Raw genomic sequence first — 20,718 nt, forward strand, 5'->3', positions numbered from 1 at the left:
TTTTTATTTCTGATTCTTTGGATACAGAAAAGTAAAATTCAACTTAACAACCATGGCAAAATATTCACATTTCAAGTGTTTTACAAAGTAATTAGTGTATTTTAAATTGTTCAGAAAAGGAGCTTGGGAGATAACACTGAAAAGTTCAAAGGAACAGCAAAGAAATCTTTGGTACCTTTTAGCCCTACCTAACCTGAAACTTACTATTCAGAAAGGAACAGTATCTGGTGTTGTTCTTATCTCTCCTTTGCAGCAGCTGTGCACAGTGGTATTTATCAATACTGGTGTCTTGATTTGGTCAGTCCTGATATTCCAGCGGTTAATTCTGGAACTTTGATTTCATTGCTCGATCCTGTTTATTACTACAGGTGATGGCCAGTATTTTCACTGGGCCCTGACCTTTCTTTATGTGTGCTGTGTTTCATAATATGTGTTTATAATCCACAAAAACACCCGTGCAATGATTTCCATGGAGGCAGTGGATTTTCCACTGCAACTTGTCATCTGACACTGGTTCTGTAGCAGCGGTCCTCAGATGCACATGGAGAAAGGGAAATATTTGCAACAGCAGGTCGTAGAAGGGTGACATGTTTATTATTTTTCAAGAAATGCAAACTGCTTGGTTGTAAAATTTAACATTAGATAAGGCTGACTTTTCAACAGTATCCTGAGTACATTTTAGTTGTTTGGGATTTTTTCAGCAGCTTCAAACACCACATTAGTGCAAAAAATACATTTCTGCAGTATTTTTAAATCGGAAATGCATTTTTTTATGTTACTGTTGCCAAGATTGGACAGAATAAAAAGCACAAGGTAGAATGTTCTTATTGCAAACTACACAAATAGTAATTTATGCACTCAAAGTACAGTTGCAGTATTTAATTTCTTTTAGACTTCTGCGTCAAAGTACCTTGGAAAAGGATGTTTTTTATTTGCATATTTCCTTGATTGACTAAATGACTTGTTTTCTCATTAGCATGGCATGCCAGGGTAATGCATTGAATTTGCATGTATTTGCATCAGTTAATTTGCTATCAGGATGGTTAATTTGTGCATTTTTTACTGTTCCACTCCTTTAACACGTTGATGGGAGAATGTTTGCCAAGAAAGCTTCATACAGGAGCAGAGAGGGATGAACAAAGGTACAGAGTGACCAGCAGAGCCACTGCAAGTGCAAATGGACCCACCCTAGGGCTTCCATGTCTTTGAGATGTTTCTTTGAGATGTATCTTTGGGATACATGATTTGTGGAATGTACCTGTAGTGAATGCAAGTGAATACAAGCCCTTTTAAAAAGCCATGGCGTGCTAGGCATGTGCCAATAAGGTTGGTGTTCACATGCACAGAGAGCCCAAACTCTTAGGAGTTCCTATATATCTGTAATATTCCTACACATCTGTCAAGCACTGGAGTTACTAAACATCTGTAACTCCTGTCTGCAGAGACAGACAACAGCACAGATACACTAATCCATCTCACAGTATGTTAGTCCTATCCCAGATGGGAATTTTGAACAAAAAAACAACAACAACAACAACAACAAAAAAAGCTTAGGAAATTAAGCTTTTCCAGAAAATAGCTGGGGGGGTTTGAGTTTTGGTTGATTTTTTGTTCTATTTTTAACACTGACATATTTAAAACAATACAAATGTCAAGCATGTCAATAGGCACTGGGAAAAAATGCTGACTTATAAATTCAAATGAAATTTAAAATACTGATTTTGAGATTAAAAATTTAGTTAGCAATTGAAAACTTATAGATATGAAAAGAACAAGACTCTTGTAATGCTAGTAGCTGTGAACTTCATATCTGTCTTCTATCATGACAGCAAAAGACTACTCAAAGTATGTGAATTAAAATAGAGATATGGGATTGTCAAGAGTAAAATAAGCACTAAATCAGAACAAGGTTGTTGCTAAGATATTTTCCAGGATTTTCCTCGCTCTTTTGCACACCCTGGTATATATGCTAATGATTAACATTTCAAAATCTGCTCTAGTTATAAACCATTTCACATTATAAGCATTAGGAATGTGAAATATATGAGAAAACATGTCAAGAAATTCCTCCTATTTATTTCAGTACTTCAAAACATGCAGTCCTTTGTTTCTTCTCTATTTAAAAGACATCAAGGCATCTCAAAATGAACAGAAACCCTGGAAACGGATGAGATGAAAACAAATGTTCTAAGTGTGAAGGCTGATTCACGGTTGTATTTTTGGAGACAAACACTAATTGTAGCATAGAGAATGGACTCAGTCATCTTCATTTATCATCACAAGATCACGCTTCAAAATACCTAGTGTGTTTTTTATAATCTCCAGAATCTCATTGAACAAATCCTTCTTATAAATTAAAGGTTGTATCCAGGGAGATTAATGGAATAGTTTGGTTGCCTAAGTATTTTTGTGACAAAAGAGGATCTTCTGCATAATTTAATTATATATATATAAAATGAAATTATTCATGTCACATGATAAAAATGTTGTTCATGATATTCTGCTGTCTCAAACTAAAATTCCCCTTTAACACAAAGCATTTGGTACTCATATGTTAAATGTCCTTAGATAGGCACCTACATTTTCTTCGTACAGTTTAGGTTATAACACCTCTGTCAGTGCTCTGCTTCAGAGTATACACAGCAGCCAAAAAAATATTTGCATTGATTACACTGGGCTTGGGACAAATGATCCAAAGCTATAGAAGTAAGTATTGTGTATTTTCCTCCTAAAATGACTGTTAGACTGTGCTTTTGTGAGAGGAGTGTATGAAGACCTTTGCCTGGAGAAGTCAGTGAGTATTTATTGGTTAAGAGCAATTTGCCACTTGGATTAAATGCACAAAAAAAGTTATCTCTACTGTGTGCATTATTTTCTTGCTACAATCTCATATAAGATTGACATAAATCCCATTTCTAAACTCTGGCTTGTATTTTTAGTAAAAAGTCCTTTCTTGAAAGATCAGAGGAAGTTTTCAAGCTGCTCTTTTCGGTAATTAGCAGTTACTGTGCCATGCCACATATTTGAGTAGTCCAGATGTACAGCTGGGATGTATTGGAATGGCAAAATGGAGCTCCATGGTGAGACACAAAAAAATCTCACAAGCATGAAAGTATAGGTTTATTTTACTGGGTTTCTAAAAATTCTTTTTAAAGAGTTTTTGGCTGGTTAAAATATTCCATCAGCCAAGGAAAGCAATAGCTGTTAGTACTGTAGTTTTATTTGAAGTGTTTTGCCTACTTTGAAGTCACTGCATACAAATAAGGTCTCCCCATACCTAAGAATGGTTATCTGAATTCACAATGTACTTGAGCTAGTGTCAAAAGTACTGTTTTCTACTCTATTTTAGTCTTGTTATCTCTCAGAACCCTATGCAAGAGAGGAAAGGTGAATTATTTCCTTTCCTGTACATCATCAGAGAGAATGTTTATTAAACTCTAATTATAGAATAAATTGGTTACAGCAGTGAAAACCCATTGAGGGCAGTGAAGTCGCATGGGGAGAGATAATGTGGCCTGAAGGACTCTTACTGCTAATGTTTATGAGAGAGAAGCAAAAGTCAACAGGTTAAAATCTGTTTTCTTATGCATTGAATATATTAACTTCAAGTCTACCTTTGAGACAGTATGCATAGTGGCATAGATTGGAATTTTTAGGATGCTACCATGTTATTGCAGCTGCAGTGCTCATGTTTAAGAGCAGAATAAGGCTTTAACACAGAAATAAAGATTGTTTTTAGAGTAGTTAAAATATGATCTAAAAAAAACATAGTAAATACTTTGAAAGAATAATTTAGTTCATGCATTATTTGCTAGAATGTGTGCCTATAAATATGCTAAAATTGATAATAACAAGCAAGTTACTTGCAATAGTGATTTGCATTTATTCAAATAATTTTGTGTTCATGTAATTTATTTGTGGATCCTTTGCTACCAAAGCAGTGTTAGTGTCTGATACTCCATTTTCAGATTTAGAGCTGTATCAGTCAGCAGTGGCTGATCTCTGAGGATTAATAGTATTGTCTGCTCCTTGTATCAACAGCAAGGAATGTGAAGGGGATGGTTATGTCTTGTGAAAGGTAAGACATAGAATCATAGATTCATGGAATATCCTGAGCTGGAAGGGACTCACAAGGGTCATTGATAAAATAGAAATAATCTCAAGGTGCTTCATTATATTTGCTACTAATAATATAAGCCTATGAACATAAGCACATATGGCAACATTTTTCATAGCATAAAATGCCAATTTTATGGAAGTTTTAGCTCTTTTTTTTGCAATGAGAGAGGAAGATGACATACTACATTAGATCTACTCCTTCTGCTTTTGGTGTGACTGCCTATTTTTTCTTTCCTCTTTTGAGTGAGATTCCATCATGCACATATCAAGATAAAATTTTTCAAGTTATTTCATTTTATTGAGAATGTAGGTCAATTTGAAAATATTAAGGCTTTTAGAACCCGTGTAAATATTAAAACAATAATGAATCAAGGAATATAACAACAGTTTTAGTAAAACTTATTTGAGTTTCAAGAGTCATACAATCAAACCAAATGCATTCCTTTTTATCCTCTGCTCATTTGAGTTTAACCTGGCCAATTGAATGAAAGAGTTTCCTGCTGTTTTCTAGCAGAAGTCTTTATAATATCTGTCATACAGCAATATAATTTATTTGTTCATTCTTTTTATTTATGATTGCAAATTATTGTCTTATTTTCCTCTTTTACTTGTGTTGGTATTTGCCTCCATTTTTCATTTTGTTGATTGTTACAATATTTGCAATGCTAGATTTGGCCCCCCCCCCCCCCACACACACACACACAATTGGCATTCTCCTGCTATTACAAGGCAGAGTGAGAAAATGGAATCATTAAAATATCAAGGCAATCATCAGGTCATTTAGTTACTGTCAGTCTTGGCAAGCTGGAGGGAAGGATAATTTGGCAGGAGTTTGTATTTAAAGATAAGTAATATCATTTTTAGTTTGATATCTGGATGATCATTTTTCTGATTTTTTTAAAATAAAATTTTAGAGCATATTACTGCATTTGTGCCTGTGAATTTTAGGTATCACTTGCACATTGGGTCAGTTACCCAGGATTATATCTCCAGGTGAAATACCAGTAAGAAAGCACTTGAAAACAGACAGATGAAAAAGACTTTTTCTCAATGTATTGCATCAGTAGAAAGATACCAATCCATTCCGAATATAAAAGGTAAATCTGCCTCAACACATCAGAAGCAGAGTTCAAAAGACCTGCCATTTCTTACTAAACCAACCAATGTAGCTGGCAAAACAGGTACGTTTTTGATATGCAATAAGGAAGAAGGGTGCATGTTGCAAGTCTGTCTGCTTTGTTCCAGAAAAAATTGATGGACCAATTATGTTCTCCGTAGGGGCCTTTCCTTGTTTATGTCTTTGGACCATCATGTTTCCAACAACACCATGGTTGAGCTGCTGAGCCATCTCTGTGGAAAGCAAAAGTCTGTTCTTTGTCCATTGGCCACTGCTCACCTCCAGAGTGTTACTCGCTGTTTGTTACTCCCACAGCTGTGATACCATTGACCCTCCTTACCCTATTTCTGTGTTCAGAAATCTGGCCTACACCTCATACCCTGGGACTTACTCCCTAGATACTAAGGAGCACATCATATAAAAATGGTTATCCTAAGGATATCGCTCTTTGAAGGAAGTGCAGTGCTTTGGAAAGGGCTGAAGGCAAAGATTGACGTGCAGAGTTAGCAGCTTGGCTTCATCTCTCTGGCTTTGTCTCAGGTCTGAACTGGCACATAATGTCCTGTCCTTCCATGCTGAGCCATGTGAGCCAACAGAACGTCCTGATAAATCTTTTGTTCCCATCTGCTCAACTTCTTCAATCTGGCCACCCACAAACCTCTTTTCCATTGTCAAACCTTACAAACCTTGTCACCCTGAGGAGCCTGTGCCTACATCACTGACACCATCATCTGGAGTTGCAGTTCAGTCAAACAAGTTCAAGGAACTTGATCAGCAAGCAGAAGTAATAAGAAATTCTGATGGTCTTCTCCTATGGACCCAGTCCAATAAAATAATAAAATAGAATTGAATTATGGAATAGTTTGGATTGGAAGGGACTTTAAAGATCATCTAGTCACAGCCCACTTCCATGGGCAAGAGCTCCTTTCAGTAGACCAGGGAGCTCAGGGTTCCATCCAATTTAGCCTCAAATACACTTCCAGGGATAAGGTACCCATAACTTCTCTGGGAAATCTGTTCCTAAATTATGTGATTTAACTCAGACTGGTTGCTTTGGGATGAACCCCAGTATGATCAACACTTTAGACTTCCTGATCACTCCAATTGCTGTTATGGATTTCAACATCAAACAACATCCTCCAGAAAATGTTTTCCCACCTCAGACATAATCTTCCTGCTAGCACTCCTACAGGTGCAACCAGTAGCCACAGCCTAAGCATTTTGTGTTATCTGCTCTTATTCACTACAGTCACAGAATGGATTGGGTTGGAAGAGACCACAGTGGGTCATCTGGTCCAACCTCCCTGCTAAAGCATCCCAGGGCACATTGCACGAGAGTGCATCCAGATGGTTCTTGGATATCCCCAGGGAGGGAGACTCCACAGACTCTCTGGGTAATCTGTTCCAGTGCTTGGTCACTCACACTGTAAAGGAACTCTTCCTGTATTCAGTTTCTACCATTGCCTCTTGTCTTACTGCTTGGCACCACTGAGAAAAGCCTGGAAATATCCTCTTTATACCTTCCCTTCAGACACCTGTGGACATTCATGAGGTCCCTTCTCAATCATCTCCTCTACCTCTGAGAATGAGTTGACTTTTGAAAATTTGTCCACACATTTTTGATGGAGGTCTCATTTCAGAAGTCAAAGCTGCAAGTGCAACTTGCCTCTCTGCTCCCCCCCAACAGCCTACATGACTATCTCATTCTTTGCCCAGTTAATTCAGGAAATTAATTTTAAATGCAGCTTTCCTCAAAGCCCTGGAAGGACTAGGTGAGTGCCTAATCCCTCACTTAGACTAGAATTTGTTATTTAAGGCTCTTTTGTACTCTTCTTTGCTATAGATAAGTCTGCATTTCCTGATAGGTAGACAACTCTTTGTGCTGGCAACTGGACCTTGTGGCTGCTTTGCATAGAGCACTGTTCTTTCAGAGACTGTGACCCCCCAAACAGCTGAAGCTTCTCACTCATGTTGCAGCCATGATCCACCTTAACTAGGAAGCCAATGAACTTCTCATTCCATTTGGTTGTTCTGTCTTTCTTTCCCCCAAGATGCCAACCTCTGTGGTTAAGGGGTTTTTTTTACCTTCAGTGTCACAAGGAATTTTTCTTTTTATACTGACAACATCACATTCCAGAGACTGTTACCAAGTCTGATATTTTTATTCTCTCAATGCACTGCCCATCAAAATGAATACAGCAAACTTCCATGCAGCTGCCAGGGTGGAAACAGAGGGCAGTATGTACTGTCCCCTAGACCTTATGCAGAACAAAGGGAATTGCTAGGAAATGTATCTTTTCTGGACTGTTGTCACACTGATAGCCAGACATTTTAGCACACTTTGCCTGGTGCTATACTGTGCAGTTCAAGCTTGCCATTAACTTTCACTAAAGGGCTCCTGCACTAGCTGTTCTCATGAACATCTCCATGATTCACACACAGGCAAATATGAATGTGTACTCATTGCAGGCTGGAATTCCCTTACATGTGAATGTACACTGAGCACTCTACAGGTGGAAGGAGAAGTTACCAGCACCTGCCTTTCTCACGAAGTGCAGTCAACATATGCATTCATTTCCCACCCTGCCCCCACCTTGTCCCTGCATCCCTTCAGAAACCAGGTGGGGTAGGGACTGTGCAGCAGAGACACAACTGCAAAGACCATCAGGCTCTTTCCAGAGATGCCTGTGACTGCTGCAAGGGCAAAACTTTTCTTATCCTCAGATATATTCTTTGAATTAACACCTGGAGTGTGCATATTGAAATACTAGTTCATACTTTTTGAATTATTATTATTATTTAGCAGTGAAAATATCATTCAGAAGGAAAAGTCAGTTCTACTCCTTTTTTTTCTGCCTCTCCCTTGATTCAGTATAATTTGCATACTGCAGCACTTGCTCTGTCTGTGTCAAAGACTTGGGGGCGGTGTGGTGGTGTGGAGTGCTATATAAAATCCCACAGAAACTTGCAAATGCAACTCTCAGTCTTGAAGGAGACTACTGTGAATATATTTTGGTGAGTGTATTTCAGATGGGAATGCTATAAAAAGTGCATAAATTGCCTGCTTGATACAGCATTTTCAGGACTGTGTTATTAAAAAAAGGTGAGATAGGGCATTCTGCTGTATCCCTCACATCATTTAATGGCTTTATATTTGTCAACACAGTTGTCGATAAAATTTCATTGCTCCATTTCTTTTTATCACTTGCAAGCTTATGGGGCTACTTGAGATTTTATTTTATTTTGTAAATCAAGGACTATAATGAGACTGGTTTATAATAATATAAAAGGGGGTTACCCTGTGGATTCCTCATTCTAAGAACAGCCCTTCCAGACCAAGCCTACTCTGATTCCACCAAACTGAGTAATTGCTTCTGCTTGAAATAGGGAATTACATAGCAGAAGAACTTGTGCAAAATTTAAAAAAGACACAGCAGCAAAACAATAATACCTGTTGCATTTATTTTACTGTACTAGGTGTTTCTTAGCAGTAAGAAATTAAATATATAATTAATTTTGAATAAGTGTGTGTAAAATTGTGCTGAGTTGCCAATGCTCACTCTACAGATGTATCTTTTGTGTTGAATTAGGTGGAAACAGCAACTGATTCAGACACTGAGAGCAGAGGCCTACGGGAATACCACTCTGTTGGAATACAAGTGGAAGATGAAAAACGGTAATTCATGCATGTTCAAAAATCTGTAGTCTTTCATAGCACAACATGTATTTGTAAACAGATTGAATAAATAACACATGAGAGGTGCTGCCACTAAATAATCCTCAAAGTCAAATTTCCTATATGCATGCTTGTCATTTGGTAAAATTTTTGGACATTACTTAGCAGTTGCTTCATATTGACCTAACTTTCCAGTTTTTAATTGGAGGAAACAAAGTTGAAGTATTAAATTGAAATAGTGGCTTAATATAATTTCATTATTGACAGAACAAATACTAAGAGCTACGTATTGGAGCAGTCTCCCTTCAATAGAACTCCTCATGCTGCTCCAGGCTTTCCCAGCCCACAAAAGGAGATGCAATTCTTGTGATGGTACCTTTATTCTAAAATAGAATCAGCTTTTTTATTTGTTCAATCTTTCTCTAATTTTGTAAAGCTGCTGGCTGGCCCTTGTACTGACCCAGAGGTTTTCCCTGGCAGGTACTGTTTTTCAAGTACTGGACCAGGACCATTATCTCATTTAACACCAGCTGTCTGAGAGAATCTGGCTGCTAATTACCTTTTTGCCATCACTTACTACAAATGATTAAAACAATAGACTCCAATGTGATAAGATCTCACAATAATCTTTGCTTCTCTATCTAACTTTTTAACACAAAACTTTTCTAAAATGTCATTATTCAGTGTCATGAAACAGTGGAAAGTTAATTTTTAATGGGAATCCAATAAGGCCAAAAAAACCCCCAACCCACAGTCTTAAACATGCTGATGCTATCTTTCTTTTATTACAGGATTCTCAAAAGTCCTATCTGAGCAGATTTTCAGATTTTTCTACTTAAAATTCTGAACATGTGAAAATTTTTTATATATACACTTTACAGACTTCTATCAGGAAGTTCTACTTCTGCTAGTTATTTCCAGTTTGTTTAGTAATGATACGTGCTATTTGGTAGTGTGAGAATAAATCAATACTTGCTTCCAGAGATAATTTAAATTATTTTCTTTTGTACCCTTGCTTAGATCAATGACTCCACTATGCATTTTGTTTTTCCTTTCTGTTGCTACTCACCATCTAATTTAAGAGACATACACAAAGAAAAAATGGTTTAGCATAAAGTCCAACAGGAAGAACAAAATCCACTTTTTCTCACTGAAACATTCTTCTGTGCCTCTGTACCATCGCATGCGTTATTTATATGCCTTAATATCTTTTCTTTCTTCCCTCTTCCCCAAGACATGGACGATTCAAGCGTTCAAACAGTGTGACAGCAGCTGTCCAAGCTGACCTAGAGCTGGAGGGTTTTCCAGGACACATCACCATGGAGGATAAGGGACTTCAGTTTGGCTCCTCATTCCAGCAGCACTCAGAGCCCAGCACACCCACCCAATACAGTGCAGTGAGAACTGTACGGACACAGGGACTGTTCAGTTACAGAGAAGACTATAGGACCCCAGTTGACACCTCAAACCTTCCACCACCAGAGCCCTGGCTAGAGCCAGCCATTGAGACAGTGGAGACGGGGCGGATGTCTCCTTGTCGGCGGGACGGATCTTGGTTTATGAAGCTACTGCACACTGAAACCAAGAGAATGGAAGGATGGTGCAAAGAAATGGAAAGAGAAGCAGAAGAAAATGATCTTTCTGAAGAAAGTAAGAACATTTCAGTATATTTTCTTACAGACAGTTACTATAATGTGAAAGCTTTTAGGATAAAGCTGTTAGCTGTGTTTTGTCCTCACTCATTCTGTAGCAGCAAAGAACCATAATACATAAGAACACTGTTCTGCATCTGGCTGTGCAAGATGGTATTTCCCAGAATAAGGCTTTGTGGAAGTAGTTAAAGAGCCAACTCTAGAGTCCAGTGCAGGATAAAAGTTTGGTAATACACAGAGCTCAGGTGGTGCAATAGCTCCATCCACAGCTCCAAATCTGACACATCCTTCCCACTCACTTCTGTGGCTCCAGTGCTTGACCCTGTGCCAGAGCACACAGAGTGGTCTTATACAAACATTGTTTTGCTCTTTTTCTGAAACCTGCAATTTTGCCTCTTAGTGAGCAGCCACTTTAAAAATGTTTCCATTCCTTTACAGTCTCTTCAGTCTCTTCAGTCTCTTCAGTTGGAAGAACAGAAAGCAGTAGCAGGCAAGAACAATAGTTAAAGTACTTCTGCAGTTAGACAGGCATATACATTATTAGAAAATTCAGCTGCATTTTCTTATTACAATTTTGTCAAGAATCATTATTATTCTCTCATGTCCTCTGGACACCTTGAAAGAAGTGATAGGATAAAGTGAAAAATAATGTAGACAATTTTGGAACAAGTTCCAAGACAGCACTAATGATAGTAATATATCAAAGTGGTCCTAGGACTCAGTAGCCAGCTCCCTATGATTCCCTTTGAGGTCAATTATCCTTGTTCTTCAGGCTCAGTTTTATAAATATTTCAATCCCTGGAAATCTGAATTATTGTCTCAGCTGAGATTTTTCTCAGATCACAAATGAATCCATATTAAGTTTTCTAATTAGCATATTTCCCTGCACTCTTACAAATTTCACTTTTGTGGTCATCTTCTTTCCCCCTCTTACTATGATGTACCCTCAAGTCTTGAGCCAGGCCATGGTGACTAAAAGGCCAATTTCTATTTCTTGCACTGACCTTTTCAAAGCCAAGAATGTCTATGTTTTTACGTCATAATTTTTTTATTTTGCAGTCATATTTCTCTGCTGTATTGTGCACAAATCTGCCAAGTAATAACAGAGGATTTTGGCTGGGTTTCCTTCCTTCAGCCTCTGGTGCTTTCTGGACTGTGGGTTTTGTCTTTATTTTCATCATAGCAGAATAGAGCTCAGAATTTTCCCTTTCCATTGATACTATGAAGACTTCAATACCCTCCTAGAGACTGTTAAATAAAAACATAATTTGCTTTGATTATCCTGTGGAAGACTTTCCAAGCCTTTCATAATGGTCATTCCTCAGTACTTCTTTTTTTCCCCACATATGTCCTATTTTTCAGTTCTTCAAGTCTTTGCAGTGCTGTGTACTGACGATTCAATGTCATCATTAAGAATCCCAAAGCACCTGCTTCCCAGATCACCTGCTACTGATGTAGGAACATCAGTGTTTTCAGTCTGAAGCAGAAATTCAAAGAGCAAGACTTTGATCTCCTTTGAAAGAGTAAGATTATTAGGGAGCAAAGGGGAGAAACACACAGTCTTTTAGCCCTTTCCTACTGAGGAGTCTGCAGGCAAGAGCTGGACTTATCTCCTCTCTCTGTAAGCTCCTTTTGTACAGCCCTAGTCAAATCTGCAGCCACATGAAATGAGCAGTGGAAACATGCTTACATCAGTGCTCCCTCACTTGGACATGTGGAGAGGCAGTTAGAGCTGTTATTCTTTGGAATATGAAACTGGGTATTACATGAGGAAAACTTGGATGACCTGACTTTAGCTGATTACCTATCCTAAGGTGCAGTACCATTCTCCTTCCCATCATGTGAACCCATACTTTTGCACTCCAGAAATACCCTGGAACACCTTGCTGCATGGTGAAATGGCAATCAAGAAGGTAATTTTCTGTAAATTCTACATAGGATATGACAATACAGACTTCAGTAATTTTTATTTCTATTTGGAGTTAGTAACACCATTTAACTTGGAAAATTTCAGTCAAAAACCAAAATACTACTGGGATTTTGTTTCCCTGTATGAAGAGGGACTCAAATTTGGAACAGAACAAGAAAAAGCAATTCCCTAATAAGAGAGTTGATAAAATACAGCTGAAATCCTTGAAATCTCTTTTTTTAAACTAACAAAATGGGTTAATTACTTGTGCTTGTGGGAAACACTTTGACCTCCCTAATAGGTTAAAGAAGTTATAGAATAGGTCTACATAGTGTTTGCAAAGTCAGAATTTGAGTTCAGCTGACTGTCAAAAGTGAACTTCAAAGTCATGATTTTTCATTGTATTTTCATTTTCACTCGTTTCAAGAGATCTTACTGAAATAATTTTCAAAATGCATTATTTTAAATGGTGTCTGTCTTCCTTTGAAAGACAAGTGTGCGCTAAGGAAAGGAGGAGCCTCTCTAGAAATGCAAGATATAAACTCCCTCCCTTCCAAATTATTATAATTTGGAAATTAAGGCAAAGATATGGGAATATAAATAACAGATCTTTGCTGGGAAAATTAAAATAAAAATACATAATACAAAAAACAAAACACTGACAGAGTCAGAATACAACCTGACACCAACAGTCAGGCTGTTGGCAGCAGTCCCATTAAACGGTGGCTGCAGTCCTGCAGTGGCAGATGTGGCTTAGCTGAAGCAGTGCTCCTGTAGGAGGGTGCAGTTTTCCTCTGAAGGTCCAGTGATGATGTAGAAGGGTCTGGTTTTTCTCTGAAATCGAGTGGAAAAAGATACCTTGGTGTTCCAAATCTCAGTTTTTATCTAGGTTGGGAATGCTTGGCTCCTCCCCCTGGGTGGAGCATCTCCCAGTGGGATGATGTAATTTTATCAGTCATACAGTGGGACTCAATGGCCCATTAACAGATGATATCTTCCTGGAGGAAGGATGGGTTGTGGAAAAGCTAAAGATGACTGCCCCATCTGGTTTTTACAAATAGCCCATTAGCAGAGGATATCTCCACAGAGATAAGGATCACTGCCCCACCTGGTTTCAGCAAATGCTGATAGAATACATACTTTTGGTTCACATCCTGTGTTGGAAACCAAGACAGTATCCTTTCATCTAATAACACATCAAGCAAAAGGAAGTTTTTAAAGAATTAATTTCACCAGGGGATTGAGCTTCATAGCGTTCTAAAATCTTTGTGCAAGTAATTTTTTTTCTTGTTGAGCCTTTAGAACATTTTGTATCCCCAGTCTGAGCCACAGAGGTTGTAAGTTGTGTGTCCTCAAGAACTTAAGTTTATTGATACCCCAGCACAAAATGTGTCTTGACATATTTAAACATTTGCCAGTTCCTTGAAGAAAATAAACAGAAATGGCTGAGCCAAAAGCAAATAAATATGGTTTTCCATCTTCCAGCAAGACTACTATTCCCAAAACACTTCACAGCAAAGTTTGCACACTTAAATTGTCATTCTTAATGCTGAATAATTTCTTTTGTCCTGGATATATTAATTGTACTTGAAGGCTTAATATAGCTTTGCATCTCATAGGAGAAGGCTATCCTTATGATACCACTTCTATTTTGTTTTAAACATGGGAACAGTTAAAAGAGAACTGCATTTTAGAAAACAATTTCAGTTTTGGTGTTAACACAGCAGCCCTGAGATCACCGAAAGCTGTCTGATTGCTATATTGATTTTTTCTTTCACTGTAGCTTTTCTCCCATAATGTTGTTTTAAGAACTTCACTCATCAGGTCTTCGACAAAGAGATAATCATTGCAGCACAAATAACCTCTCTCTCCTTCTTCTTAAAGAGGTTTTTTTTTATTTGGTCAGTTGCCATGAGTTTTATTTTGAAGTCTCTGCAAATTTCTTATATTTTTTATGGAGGCAATAATTTGTGTTCTGTTTACTATTTATATGTGTCTGTATGTGTGTATTCATTTATATGTAAAAAATATAGATATGTGTCTGAAACAGTTCCCAGGGTTTGACATCTGGTCATTTGCACTCTCAGGGTGCCTCCAGGCAAAAATGTGTGTTTCTCATGGGTGCTGACTGGAGGTTCGGTTTTACACCCTGAAAATTGTGTTTGGCTGCTGGTGTGTAGGTGATGACAAGAAAAACAATTTCAAGTGTCACAAAGCTGTTGAAGACCAAGAGGGTTAGGACTCTGCATCCCATGAGCTTGGTGGTGGGAGCAGGGAGAGCAGGGAGAGAGAACCACAATCCCTGCCCACAGCTTGCAGGCAGGGTCTGGCAGGGGAAAGAAGACAATGCCCTGGGCTGCTTAGTGCCACATGCTTGGCCACTAGAGTGCTTCATTATGGAGAACAGATCCACAGAGCTTACTCTCACACAAAAATCCTTAGGTAGGTTGCAAAAATTAACTATAGGATAAACTATGCCAGCAGAAACATTGTTTTGCTGGTATCCTCTGGATTGTGGTTAGGAGTTCTGCTGGCATAGCAGTAAAGTGATCTCTAGTGGGGAAAAAAATAAAGATATTAGAGTGGGAGCTCAAAGTATCACCTCTCTCTCACATTCCCCTTAATTCCATGCAACTGGACCATTCCTTGCTAATCCTCTAGCTGATATTTCCACTACTGCAAAGGCTTTACTAATGGGAGTGAATAGTAATAGAAAACACAGAGTAAAATCTCCTGTAATTTTAGGGGAATAAAAATCAACAAAAAACCCTCACAGCCAATTGATTTTAGTATATTCATGAATTAATTATCCATGAAAGCTTTCTTAGGTGCTTGACCAAATACAGGTTATCCTTTAACCAAAGAGAAATTGCTGGCATCATTTTCTAATGCTTTTCATAAACCTGTCCTTCAGGAGCTACTGTAATTTCCAGTTGGAGTGTTGTGAATGACTAAAGAATAACTTAACTGTACTGAAACAGTCTGTAAAGTTCTACAGTGTGGCATCCAAGAATTCATCCCAGCATCTGTATCGTTCCGCTGAAATTTTCTCCTTTTTGAACTTAGCTTTGTTGAGGTAAAAAGCAAATTTGCAGCAAGTCCCAGTTGGTGAATTACCCTCCAGAGCATTGCCATTTGGGGACTGTGTTGTCCTAAAATGCCATCTGAACATTATATGTTTATCTTTGTCTCTTGATAGTGAAAAAGATAATTCTAAAGATTACTAATTTAGGTTTAGAGATTTGACAAATAATTTGAGTTAGGAGGATGACCTAAATGCAAGTTTCAATATTTTCTCAGACATATTTTCTCAGATTGTGGAGTAATTTATTTACAAGTGTAGAGGGGGAATTGAATGAAAATTTAAATTAAAACATGTCATTTAAGTAGACAGTAATGGATGGCAGAAGTAGATTGATTGTTAGCAGTTTCTCACTGCTGGTACAGCAGTGGCACAATTGAACAAAGCTTTTAACCTGTCAAGATCAGAGTTACAGCATCAGATTATAATCAATTTCATCAATACAGACCTAACTTTCCCCTCTCTACATTTGTGATATGAAATAATTTTTGATTACAAGGTTTTGTAGAATTTCTCAAGCAATTTACACAATCTCTAGTCAGGGTGTAAATCCTGAGCCTACTTTTTCTGAAGTCATGGTCAGGGTTTTGCATGTCTTCAGAGCTGAAGTCATATAGGACCATACAACAAAGATAAAGTGCTTCATATGCTTCAGAGAGCAGAATTAGGGTTGTGTAACTCTTTCCTGACATTTGGGCAAATACAAAATTGTCTTAATGCAAGGAGGTATATGGATTAAATGAAGATTATTTATGTGTATTAGTAGATTTTATTGTCATTTATTTACAAGAAAAATCTTATAGTCATCACCAAACATCTCAATCTCTTCAGTCTCTAACATTCATCATTCTTTCATGGAGATAATCAATCTGCACTCATCAGAATAATTCCCCAATGCATGAAATTAATAACAAGGCTTTGGATGTCTATTAATATTGTGCTAAAGATTATGAGTTGAAGTGTTTTAATACTTTAATTTAATTACATCAAGGCAGAGTAGCATGAATATGAGAGATTCTAACCTCTATGTTTTATTACATCTGATTTACTTATTAAAATGGAAATAGAGTTAGATCTTTAGTAAATGCTAGGGCTGTAATTACACGTGTATTCAGCACTGTGACTCAGTGGCACATGCAAACATTGCAGTCTTATATCCCTGACAAATGTGTATCCCACCAAAATGCTGCATTGCCAGTGCCTAGGTCCTAACTAGTCTGACTGGGTTTTAAATCAGTAATGCTTATTGACATGATGCTTCATGATAATGAAGATAAAATTAATGTTTATTTAATATGAGGGTTTGGGTAACTGAGATTCACTAGAAAATATAAGACATATGGATTCTGTCAGGATCTATATTTCTGCAGAGGAGCTAAAACCAATTCCCCTTACTCAGACTGTGTATTTGAGCTATGAACTGTAAAATTCAGCAGAGGAAATAAGAACTAAACTTATCTCACTAGAGACAAGCTGTAGAACCATCAACCCATGGAATCATCCTCTTTTTTTCTTTCTTTTTTTTTTTTTTTTTTGTTCAGTGAATCATTGAACATAGCATGGAATAGCTGATGTCAGGGACCTGTTACAGCATAATTCCTCATCCTGGAAAAGGAGGACCTCTGACCCCACACTGGGAGTTTGTCTAATGTCCTAAGTACAGATCACCAAGAGAAAAAAGGAGGATACAAGGCTGTTTGTCATTGAAGTCATTGTCTTTATTTCAAATGTTGAAAACCAAATCAAAGCAATTTGTCAGATCAAATGAAACATTTTATTTATGTTTTTGCATGTTTTTCAGATATTAACACTCCAAATATTCCTTTCTGTATGCCAATAACACTGTAGAGGAAAGTGAGGGGTTTGGTGATTAAAAACCCCAAACCAATTAAAATGCTTTATGTCATTTGGCCAATGGAACAAAAACAAATCTCAGTGAATTACTCATGCAGCCCTGAACCACTTAACCCTTCTATGATGGATGTCACACAGGACTGATGAATTATGTATATTTCTGTTTAATTTACTGTTGTGGCACAGCTGTACTGTTTGTCTAACAGAAAATGGAATAGAGTTTGAGAACCACAGCTCTACATATTAGCACATGCCTTGAAAGCTACTGAGATTGTAACTGGAGCCCAAAACTTTCAAATTATCTCTTGCTGCTATTTTTAGGTGAGCAGATGTTTCATTGGTTGAAAAAAAAAGCTGAATTAAAATGTAAAATCTACTACTAAAATACTGTTTTCACATGCCCTCCTGTATTTATTCTAAATAGGAACAAAATGTTAAGTCCTGCCACAGTTTAATATTTCCTATATTAGGAGCTGTAGATCTGTTGGGCTGTACCAGCTTTATCTGCACTCAACATCCTGTTTGAATTATCAAACTTGGTTTCTCCAAATTGAAGTAAAAGATACCAGAGTGATTCCTGTCTACCATTACCCCACCTCTCTATCTCTTTAACATTATTTGAAGATCTGGAAATTCTCCTGTTAAAATAAATTTTTTATTGAGACCACAGCTTATAGTATTATTGAGAATGGGGTTTTTTTCATCATAGAGATGGATGTGGAGGAAAGGAATTGTAGGAAAGGATGTGTTGGAAGGTATAGAAAAGCATGGTGCTACCTACCAAAGTGTATTTATCCCAGTAAATGTGGGAGTCAGGATGTGTTAGTTCCTTAGGGATAAGCCAATCCCCTCAGGTAGTACTGCCAAAAGACAGAGGCATCTCCAGAAGGAAATTCAGCTCATCTAAAATTAATTGCCTAACATGGCTGAGCTACTGAACTCAGATCACTGATTATAATGCACTAAAAATTTTTAATTTAGACAGATGACTATTGGAAACAAAGTCACATAAAATGAGTTTGGTCGTTTTCCCCAGTGCATGCTGTAAGGGCATGTACACAGACAGTGAGGAAATATCCACACATCCACGGGGGCTGATCTTGGTTCAGCAGTGTCCTGGAGCATCTCTCTGTGCCCCGCTTTGTCTGAAGCTCCTGTGCTGAGCACTGTGTATATTTCCTGGGCAGAAAACTGTGATTCCTACTGGGTGTACCAAAATATACCTCAGAGATGTAATTCCTGTAGGGATCTAATGCTTATGGTAGAAGTATATTTCCATTGAATGTAATAACTTTACCCTCAGAACAGATAAAGAGATCTCGTTCAGGGATCATCCACAAGTGTAGTAAGTGAAGCAATTTGCAATCACAGAACCAGAAGATATAATCTAAGGCCTTTGACATCAGAACGAACAGACACTCAACTGGTTCTTGAGGCAAGACAATTTCAACAGCTCTCAATTTACATGAGCAAATATAAATGGGAAATATGTCATTTACTTTGAAATTTAAGAGTGTTTTCAAAATCATGTGGGTTGATGGACGCCCACTTCAGGAAGCTGAATATAGTCCCTTGTTTTTTTCTACTTTCTTAAGCAAGTAAAGTCTAAGCTGTTTTGACTTACTAATATTTATTATTCATTCATTAATGCCAAAAGGTAAGGTGCCACTGAGCTGGCCTATACCTCAGTCTTTTAAAAAAGTATTTTACATGTATAATCACAAGCAACAAAAACAAATATTTACTTCCATTTTAAAATAACCAGGAATTTCACCTGCATATGTTTCAGCTGCATATTGTATTTGCTGCCAAAAAACATTTATTGGTAATAATCCATCTGTATGCTTAGTTCTAGGTAAGATCCGAAGTGCTGTTGGAAGTGCTCAGCTCCTCATGTCTCAGAAATTCCAGCAATTTTATTGGCTTTGTCAGCAAAATCTGGTAAGTCACTTTGCCCAGCTATTCTTGAAGAGTTTAAGTTTATTCATCTATAATATTCCACAAAATGTCACCTTAAATTTTAGAATTTAATATTTTTACTTCAAGAACAACTGTAGTGCACCAGAGCAGTAGCATTCTGAACTGTTATTTTCATGTCCCACATTTACTTTCCTCCTTTTTTACACTTAGTACTTAAGTATGACGTTGGTAAATTTTTTTTAGCAAATATGCCATTTCAGTAATTTTGGTCTGATTATGTTATGTTTTTTCTCTTTTTGCTGCCTTTATTAAACAAAATAAAATAAGAAGAGAACAAATGCAAGTTTTCTGAGACATAATATTGTGGCTTATTTTTGCAATACTATAATATAATAATATTTCATGTAAGAAAGGGGGAATTTTTCACATTGCTATCAGTGGAAAATAGTAAAATAGAATAGTAGAGAATACATGATCCATCTTTCTACCTACCTGAAAACACAACTGATGATGGAAATGGGATATCTATAATGTTCATCAAATTGAGTTGGGTAATTTGCATTGCCAATTATATATGAGATGTCCTGGGGCTAAAGGAACAGATGCACTATATTACTTATGAGAGTTACTGCTATTGTTCTGGAAGTTCATTAGAGACTAATTCAATTCTAAATGTTATCTTCATTAATATGACAGCAGCCATCAGCCATTCAAACGTTGTGGCAAGATAATACTAATCAATAGAAGAACATAATTCTTCTAGCTACAGCTGGTGGTAGAGAACCTTTCTTTGTCTCTCTCAAATACCAAGTGTACCTTTTCCTTCTGCCTGTCCCTAGACCTCATATCTTGAAAGTACTGAATTTTGCTGTGTGCATGATAGCAGCCATAACTTACACATCTGCTCACATATTTTTCTTTGCTCATTGGGATTTGTCACATAACTTCCACGAACATCCATTCTGCAAAGACCTACTTGGTACTTTCTGTCTGTAAATTTGAACATTTGGAATACCTGCAATGAAATAATACTGAGATAATAATTCAAAAATGCCATACCTTCTGATAGATACATGGTGCTCATTAGGAAAGAATCCACTTATCCACTTCAAAAACTCTGTCAAAACAAGAATTTTAAAAACTGTTACAGAATAACAGAGGAAATATTCAAAAGTCTGGCAGGCAAGAATTTACCACATCTGTATTATCAATTTCATCATGTGTGGTCCTATCTAGTAATTTGTTTCATACCAAAAGAAGGGAATCTTCATCATTGAAAGTTTCTCTCTGCAAATTTAAAAATGCCCTCCATTATCTGATTGATTAAGCAATGCAAAATAAGATTTGGAGAGCCTAACCTCCACTCCACTTAATTTATCCCCAAGTGGG

General features: G+C 37.3%; 1 protein-coding gene across 4 annotated transcripts in view; it reads left to right on the plus strand.

Annotated features, from left to right (window-relative positions):
* Window positions 1-20,718, plus strand: part of DLGAP2 (DLG associated protein 2) — a 438,256-nt gene that overhangs the window by 409,894 nt on the left and 7,644 nt on the right. For all 4 annotated transcript variants that reach the window (XM_079325551.1, XM_079325552.1, XM_079325553.1 and 1 more), the window contains 3 exons: window positions 8,827-8,912; window positions 10,147-10,562; window positions 19,259-19,350. In XM_079325551.1, the coding sequence (XP_079181677.1) occupies window positions 8,827-8,912; window positions 10,147-10,562; window positions 19,259-19,350 (594 nt within the window). The remainder of the gene's footprint in view (window positions 1-8,826; window positions 8,913-10,146; window positions 10,563-19,258; window positions 19,351-20,718) is intronic.

The sequence above is a fragment of the Erithacus rubecula genome (genome assembly GCF_903797595.1).
Source record: "Erithacus rubecula genome assembly, chromosome: 2".
NCBI classification, from domain to species: Eukaryota; Metazoa; Chordata; class Aves; order Passeriformes; family Muscicapidae; genus Erithacus; species Erithacus rubecula.